The sequence below is a fragment of the Convolutriloba macropyga genome, chromosome 8 (genome assembly GCF_964194025.1).
Source record: "Convolutriloba macropyga chromosome 8, txConMacr16.3, whole genome shotgun sequence".
Taxonomy (NCBI): domain Eukaryota; kingdom Metazoa; phylum Xenacoelomorpha; order Acoela; family Convolutidae; genus Convolutriloba; species Convolutriloba macropyga.
This window is the reverse complement of record NC_134475.1, coordinates 57,775,603-57,784,679: the sequence shown is the minus strand read 5'-3', so window position 1 is coordinate 57,784,679 and position 9,077 is coordinate 57,775,603. Positions and strand designations below refer to the sequence as shown.

General features: G+C 37.7%; 1 protein-coding gene across 5 annotated transcripts in view; it reads right to left on the bottom strand.

The window, feature by feature from the left end:
• LOC142344853 (cold shock domain-containing protein E1-like) overlaps nt 1–9,077 on the bottom strand; it is a 131,369-nt gene that overhangs the window by 84,599 nt on the left and 37,693 nt on the right. For all 5 annotated transcript variants that reach the window (XM_075396878.1, XM_075396877.1, XM_075396879.1 and 2 more), the window contains exons 7-9: nt 5,781–5,959; nt 5,240–5,507; nt 4,519–5,028 (exon numbers count right to left, since the gene is read on the bottom strand). In XM_075396878.1, the coding sequence (XP_075252993.1) occupies nt 4,519–5,028; nt 5,240–5,507; nt 5,781–5,959 (957 nt within the window). The remainder of the gene's footprint in view (nt 1–4,518; nt 5,029–5,239; nt 5,508–5,780; nt 5,960–9,077) is intronic.

Sequence of the window (9,077 nt, the reverse complement as noted above, 5' to 3'; positions counted from 1 at the left end):
CAATGTTCGAAAACAAGTCAACAATCAAAACATAACCGACTAAACGTCGGAAGAATTGCTCTTGAACGACTAGTGGGAGCTCTAATCAATTGCAGCCTGCTTCAGTCGGGGAGGGGGTGAGGGGTAGCCTAAATGGGACTAAGAACTTCTATAGTGGGCTTCAAATAACCACATTAGAGGTTAACATATACCACTATTAAGATTTAAAGTAAAAATGACACCAGTTTCGGCGCACTTTTTAGTTGACTTTTGATATTAAATTGCCGCCAATTGAATTCAGCTGCTTGAAATTGTGATTGAGAGAGAATTTTAGATCACGCGAAATGCAAAAAGTAAAGGGCGTAAAAGTCACTCGAAAAGTCAAAACCGTCAAGAGAAAATTTTGCATAAAAAAGACACACGTTTACAATAATTGCTATGAACTGCGTTCAAGAGCAATTAAAAATGGAGGTAAATGCTTGAACAAAAAAAAGACAAAATTCAAGTCATGAACAAACTTGCTTTCTGCTAAAAAAAAACTTGTAGAATCTCAATATTCCTCTTCGAGTCGTAAAAAGACCGACAGGACTACATTAATTGCTGTAAACTTTGTTTGAGAGCAATTAAGCAACTAACGTTGGGCAAATTGCTCCCAAACGACCAGCTTCGTTAGAAGCCAGCTGGGGCTTAGGGATGGCGGTCAAGTGATGGAAATTAGTAAGGCTCTAATGGACAATAATTGTCATTCAAATAATGCTGGAATAAGTGGCAGGTACTTTTAGGAATGAAAATAGGGTCCATATTAATGAGATAGTTTGCTAAAACTACACTATTTTTGGAGCTGTATCGTTCTTGATCAGTTAACCTCTGTTCAACCACAGGAAAGGGGTTTTTCAGCTGCCTTTATTTGCTTTTCCTTATTTGAATATCGATTACTAGATGAACCTCTTGCATTGATGGCATACAGGTTTGTTAAAATTAGCTCTGAGTTTCCCACGAACGAAAAACTTTTACACATACCAGGCCTCTAAAAATGGCGTGATCATGGGTTTTGCAAATCAGAGCCGAAACACTCCTTATTAAATAGCCAGTGCTATTTAATAAGTTTCTCACAACATTTAGGTTAATATAATTTCTACAAACTTTGTTTGAGATCAATTAATCATTAGCGTATATGGCACAAGCAAGCTGCGCAATACCTTGTCCCAGGTGCAATTCACTTGTACTGCAACATAGCAAGCGTAAACAACCTCTACGAAGCTAGCTATGGCTTAGGGAAGCCAGGAAGTTGATCTGAGCCAGGGCAAACAGTAGAAAAAGAGGTGCCTTGCTGGGGATGGAAATGGGGGATGATGGAGTGACCGCGGTGAGGGGGTATCTAAACTACCAAAAACATAGCTGGCAGATTGCCAGAAAATAGCCGCAATAGCTTCGTATATCTGCAGTCTCAAAAAAAAAAACAGTTAACAAGACAGACCAATAAAATTCGTATTTTCATTGAAGGCTGATATGTTATATTTTGATTAGGTATCTGTATAAGTTTTTACTGCCTCTAATAGCTGCTCTGTAATAACCTTCATTTAGAGTGCCACACACCCATTTGACCTTCTCTCTTTGAATTAAAGTAATTAAAGTTAATTTCAAAGTGAGGAAGTCAAGTGTGGCCGAAAATTTAATCACACAAATGAACGAAAAACTCGCTCCACTATGAGCGAAAAATGACGTCACGCACGCATTTCAGTTAAAATTGCATGAACGAATGAACAAAAGCACATTTGAAGTGGTTGTGACGTCATATGGTCGTAACAAAAATCGCGACGACGAAATAAAAAAGATAGCAGGACAATTCCTGACGTACAATTCAAAGAATTTTCATTGACTAAACAGAAAACTAGACCAAGAACGGACTATGAATGGATTGGGAAAACCATTTAGAAAAAAATCTGATCCAAAAATTCGAAAAAACTGTAAAAATCAAAGTGAAATGGCCGCATGTGACCGAAAAACCACTAGCGAGAAAGCGAATTTGATTAAAAAATTGATTAAAAGAATTAAAAGAATTGATTTAAAAAAACTAGAAGTGACTATTAGCGAATTGGGAAAAAGCATTTCCAAAAAAAATCAGATAAAAAACGAAAAAAAAACAGAAAATTAATGTCAAAATGCCGCATGTGGACAAAAAACTACTATCGAGAAACGCAAAACTGGTTGAAACAAAAAACTATGACTAGAATGAACTGAATGGATTGGGAAAACGATTTAGAATAAAATCCGATCCAAAAAATCGAAAAAACAGTAAAAACAAAAAAACCACTAGCGGGAACCCGAATTTTTGTTCAAACACCGTTTCCTCACTCTACTTTAAATATGAGGGAAAAAATTTCAGGCCGCAAAAACACTCGCTTTTTCGCTCCATTTCCTGTTTCGCCGTGACCAAAGTCACTACTCCAATTTGACTTCAAAAATCATGAAAATGTGTAAACAGATCTTAAAAAAATACAGCGCCCCAATACAATTCAAATTCTCTGAATTGTAAAAACCAAGAGAAGGCCAATAATAGCCCCAGCTATCGCTGTGCGGGTGTTAAAAACCATTATAGATGCTAACTAAGAACAAAGGTCGATAAACTGGCATCTAAAATTGGGCTTTACGGGTTTGTCACCTTTTCATTTCTGATTTCGATTGTCACCTATCAAATTCTGAAATTTCCTTGTGTAACCAATTCAACTAACAGTCCAATGGAAGGCTTCTGCCTAATTACCAGGAGGAAAAAATCTGTCGTAATTAAGAAACAAAATTTTGTGTATTTCACAAAAAATTTATAGGAGTGCTTTGAATGTCTTCATTTCAAAACATACCAGGCAGATTGCCGGAAAATAGTCGCCGTTGATTCCCATAACTATGATTGGGATTGAAAGAAGAGAAAAACCTAATTAAAAAAATGCTTTTTGCGCACAAACAATTTTAAAGTGAGCACTTTCTTGATGTCATCTTGGAGATGAACATACTCCTGTTTCTTAGTGCGACCACACAGTGGGTAGTATCAATACCAAACATAGCTGGCAGATTGCCAGAAAATAGCCTCAATAGCTTTGTCGATATGCAGTCTCAAAAAACAGTAAAAAGACAGGCGCAAGTATCTGTATAAGTTTTTGCTGCCTCTAATAGCTGCTCCGTAATAACCTCCATTTAGAGTGACACACATCCATTTGACCTTCTCTCTTTGAATTAAAGTAAATAAAAGTCAATTTGAAAGTGAGGAAGTCATTTTTGTGAGAGGTAAGTCGTGTGACCAAAAATTTAATCACGCGACTGAACAAAAAAACTCACTCCACTAAGAGTGAAAAATGACGTCACGCACGTACTTCAGTTGAAATGGCATTAACGAATGAACAAAAGCAGATTTGAAGTGATTGTGACGTCATATGATTGTAACAAAAATCTTGACAATGAAATAAAGAAAAACATAGCAGGACAAGTCCTGACGTACAAATTAAATAAGTTTGATTGACTAAACAAAAACCTAGACCTAGAACGGACTATGAGTGAATTGAAAAAACCTTTAAAAAAATCGGTTAATAAAACAAAAGAGAAAATCAATGTCAAAATGCCGCTAGGGAGAACAAAAAGCACTAGCGAGAAATGTAAATTTAATTCTAACAAAAAACCAGGCCTGTAATGAACTATTAATCGATTGGGAAAACCATTTAGAAAAAAAATTTGATCCAAAAAATTGAAAAAGCAGTAAAAACCAAAGTGAAACTGTCACATGTGAACAAAAAACCACTAGCCAAAAAGCAAATTTTTGTTCAAACACTGTTTTTTCACTCTTACTTTAAAATTAGAGCGAAAAAAATTCACGCCGCAGAACCACTCGCTTTTTCGCTCCATTTCCTGTTTCGGCGTGACCAAAATCACTACTCCAATTTGACTTCAAAAATCATGAACATATGTGAACAGATCATAAAACAGACAGCGCCCCAATACAATTCAATTTCTTTGAATTGTAAAAAAAACCAAGAGAAGGCCAATAATAGCCCCAGCTATTGCTGTGCGGCTATTAAAAAACGGCTCCTCACATTTGATTTTGTCTTATAAGCTGCTTGAATTGTTCACATACAGACTTGTAAAGCTCTTGTTCGGCGATTTAATGCTTTCCGGGCTTTACCTGTTTATCCCGCTTTTGAGGTCGAAAATAGCATTAAAAAAGAGCCCAAAAGTACTAATATAATTGCCACAAATTTCGTTTTAGAGCAATTTGGAGATTGAAAAACTCACCGAGCTCAAATAACCGGAGTTTTCTTTACTACCCGGTCATAAATAAAGTAAATTACAGAACAACTTAACGGCTTATATTTCGGATCATTCCATACATGCTACCAATCCACCACCCCCCTCCCCCAATATATGCATTCTTTCACCTCAATACAATCTAGAAATGACTTGTCAAGCCAATATAGCTTGAGTGAATAATCGCGTCATAAAATATACGTCCTACAATTCCACTAATGAGACATAAGAAAGCAATTGATCACTTACCATAGACTGGATAGTTTTTCGTTCTAACACAGACACATTGTCTGCAATAGACTTTTCGCCAGTCGTCCTCAACAAGAACTGCACTTCGTCGCCGACCTCCAGGGTACTGTCCTGGGGCAACATGACTGCACTGGTTTGGAAATGATACTCCCTCTTGTGGTCTTCGCTCTCTATGTAACCATGGTTACGCAGTATACACGAGACGAATCCTCGCGTCTTTGTTACCGTCTCACCATCGGCCAAAGTTGCGACAGTGATTGGACTTTGGGCTGTGAGAGGACTTGCAGATGACAATTGAGAGGCATTACTATGCAACAGAAGAGGGGAGTTGGCAAGGGAGCCCTTTCCGACTGCCGAGTTGGACTGCTGACTTGTGGCACTATTCGATCGGTTCGTTTTCTTTTGGTTTCCTGGTCCGATTATCTTAATTCTGACTGCATTTTGCTTGTCTGGGGAATCGGTGGTTATGATGGAAAACTCAACTTCGCAATTCAGCTTGATATATCCCTTCTAAAAAGATAAATCCCGTCGAATATACATTCAATTAAGACGGATTGATATTTTCGGATTGATGTTTCCCTCGAGAGAATGTCACTGTTGGTGTTTATAAGTCAATATATTGGTAGACTATATTGGTAGACTATATACTATTGAAAGATGCCAGAACACTTCAGTCACCAGCTCATGACTTCAAAGCATGTGAAACAGATTCTTCATTTACCTGATCAAGCACTTCGCTGAAATGGAAGAAGAGACGGCTTCCCTTGTCGAAGCAATTGACAAATCCAAATCCATCCTTGAGTGTGGCAATAGTACCACGCTCCCTTTTCTCCCCACTGGTTCTCAAACTTTCCTCCAATAAGGTCACATTAGTGGCTCTCTTCAGGGAGTCTCGCTTGTCAATGGCCAGGTTGAACGTCACTTGGTCGCCCGCTAATAACGTGTACTCTCCATTTTGATCTCGCTCCCCAAACACAATTTCACACTCACTAAATACACATTACTTAATTACACATGTTTAATAAGTACCATATTTAAGCCCTAGAAATAATAGTTCCAAATTTAAAGGTTTTAAAATTTTTTGAAGAAACCTCAATTTCTCAGCATTCGATTTAACATAGTCGTTTAGCGTCGCAATCTTTGATCACTAAATGGCGCTCGCAGCATTAATAGAAGAATCAGGAATTTCACTGCACCAGCTTTAACTAGTCCTTTATTTTGTTCTTAGAAAGAGGCCAGCATGCTATTAATAAATGACTAACCCTTCAATCTCATCTTTGTACTTTAGCCTGGCAGGTAAAGGATCATCAGGGTTTGGTTTCTTTCCAGGTGCTCTGGGTATTGGCTTCACGATAGTTCCTCGTCTCATCTCCGGCCGGACGTCCTCAAACTGGACTGTGCCCGCTGGTAATGCATACACAGATGTCGCAACTTCTTTGCCCTGAAAGAGACTTCTAATAGATTGCTTGGCAATATAGACTTCTGAATATACGCAGTTTTCTTAATACATAAAATGAATTAAATTTTTGAAAGAATTTTTTTGTCCAAAGAAATGAGAAATTGCACGCCGCAAAATCACTCTTTTACTCCCCCTTCCTCTTTTGGCGTGACTAAAATCATCACTTCCATTTCACATTGAAATATTTTGAAAAAAATGGTAACAGATATTATAAAAGGACAGCACCCCAATACAATTAAAATCCGGCTTAAAATATGAGGGCGGCTATAAAAACAACCCCCAAGACTACAGACACAGACCGATCTAAAGATTCTGAATTCAAATTCTATTCTTATTTTGAATTTAAATTTAGAGCATTAATGTCATCAAAGCGATAAAGCCTCATTATCGAACTCAGGTGACTTTATTGTATTTCAATTATGGTTTCCATTCCCAATTCAAGTGAGAGCTTAAGTCATTTTTATTGATTGACGTAAGCCGTATTTGCTCGAAACGATTGCTATAGCCGGCAGATTGCCAAAAAATAGTCGCCTTTGCCCCTACTGACCGATGTTGGGATTGGAAAAGTTAGAGAAATATCAACGACGACCCCAAAATGTCTTCTAAATTGGTCCGCAACTTCATCAGATTCAATAAACTTGGTGATTGCAGCATCTTAGCTGGAGGAAAAAACCTTGATGTTAATACCAGTTAGCAGTATACCATCAGTGAATTTGAAAATTTTAATCCACTAGATTTTTAACCAAGCACTTAGTGCCCGGGCTTCAGTCGGTTATCCCATTTCTATTGATTTGGAACTTTGACTTTGAACGTGTTCGAGTGAAAGTTTCGAATGAATTCTTGCGGCTCAAACAATGAGGGAAGTAACTGAGAAGTCAAACGTGAAGTGATGACTTAGGTAAAACGAAAAAGGTAGAACGAGTTAAAAAATTAGCAGGAAAAATCATGAAATACAAACAGGAGAATTGAATGAAAAACTAAAAGCGTCTCGACCTGGCCCGCAGATCAATTTAATTTAACGAGTGAAACAGACTAACACAGTTTCACATTCGGGAGAAAAATGATAACAGCATTTAAATGGTCGATAATTTTGTGATCAACATGTTGCAATACCAAGCTTACCATCAAAAACATAGCCGGCAAATTGCCGGAAAATAGCTGCCGTTGACCCACTTGACGCACATTGGGAATGAAGAAGACAAAGAAAATTGAGATAGAAATTGACAGAATTTTTCTGAGTGTCAAAGTGTTCTTGTTTGGAAGGTAAATTCTGCATATTCGACTAGATTCCAAAATTACACTTAATTCAGCTTCTAAATTGAAGGCTATTAAGCATAATACTAACCCCAGCTAGCAATCACTTTATTAAACTTCGATAACCTAATGCACTATGACCTAATGACCGGGCTTTGTCCATTTATCCCGTTCTTTTGATTTTTCAACTTTTGACATTGACTGTATTCACTACGCTAATTCAATACGTGAAAGAATTGAAAATCTATTCACTTGAAACAGTGAGTGAAATAAGTCAGAAGTCAAGCGTGAAATTTGTGGAATGTAAAACAAAAAACGTGATAAAGGTAAAGCAAATATAAAAGGAGAGCGCCTAAATAAAAGCCGTTGAGAGGCTGACGGCGGCTATTAATGAGAGAAACCAACAACAGAACACTTGGTATGCAAGAAAAAAAGCAGCCGTACATTATTACAGGCAAGAAGGGGCAGGTAAAAGTAGATAATAGCAAGGAAAATTTAATGAAGATTCTAGAGCTTCATATATCAATGTCTTCCAAGCCAAAACTGTAATGATAAAATCTAAGTTGGGATGCTGCACGTTTTATTGACTCAAATAACGAGTTATTAATGACTTGAGTTCAGAAAATCACAAAATTAAGAATTTCAAAATTACAAACACTTCAAAAATTCATAACTTCCTCATACTTATGTCTTCAAAAACAATTGACACAAAATTAGCAGAATTAGGTGTTTCGTGTATTATGAAAAGACCTAATTTGCAGACTAGCAGCAATCTGGTTGGACACATAACAGACAAGCAAAGACAGAAATGACCAATACAAATTAACTAACGTTTAGAAGTTTAGAACTAAAGTTTAGATTTGTTTCATAGGTGCCAAAACGCAACGGCACAGGGGTTCGAACCCCAGACCACCACAAAGCCGGTAAGGCAAATTAACCCCTGGGTTGGCTTCGCTTGCGCGTAAACGGTTTTATACTAGCAACAACCTTTATTTCAGCATGAGAGCAACTTAGATCGCTCAAAAATGAACGCACAAACGGCAAAGGTCCGATTTTTTTCCCAAAACACTGCGCAACTAATTCATGAGGTCAATGTTTCTAAAGACCATAGTTCCCAACAGAGACTGTAAAGTAATAAAACTATCAACATGACCCTTTTGAAAATTGACAAGTAACGAACATGAACATAACCGACTAACGTCGGGCCAATTGCTCTCAAGCGACAAGCGAGCGGTTGGCTTCGTTAGTAGCCAGTTGGGGGTGGTGTTGTGACTGAGGGGGGTTAAGCTTTCAAGATTAATAACCGCCCTTATTAACCATGAAATTTTCTCAAAACAATTTTTGGTGAATCGCAATCTTAGAGCTTAGTAAGGCTTAGGGCGGATCTATTTTGCCCCCCCCCCTTAGTGTGCTTATATCTTTTACGCCCCAGGCGCACGTGCTGCTAATTTTTACATTGTAATGTGCTGTATTAGAAAATAATAGACTAACGTCGGGCAAATTGCTCTCAAACGACCGGCGAGCGGTTGAATTCGTCAGCAGTTAGCCACGGTTTAGTGACCTCTGGAGCAATTAACAATAATTTCCTAAAGAAAGTATGTTAGGTTATTTATGATTCAAAAAACAATTCTACTATAACTCACTGTTAATGAGGATCAGAGATGATGACATTACGCCTGATAACAGCAGCTGAAGTGCAGCATAAACAAAAAGAGAGAGAGAGAGAGATAGATCGTGAGAGATAAAACGCGAACGAGAAAGAGAAGGAAAGGAACCCTAACAGACACAGAGAAAGAGACAGGAATATTTCCCATGATGGGACTCGACTCTGCAACTTCTAGTTTTC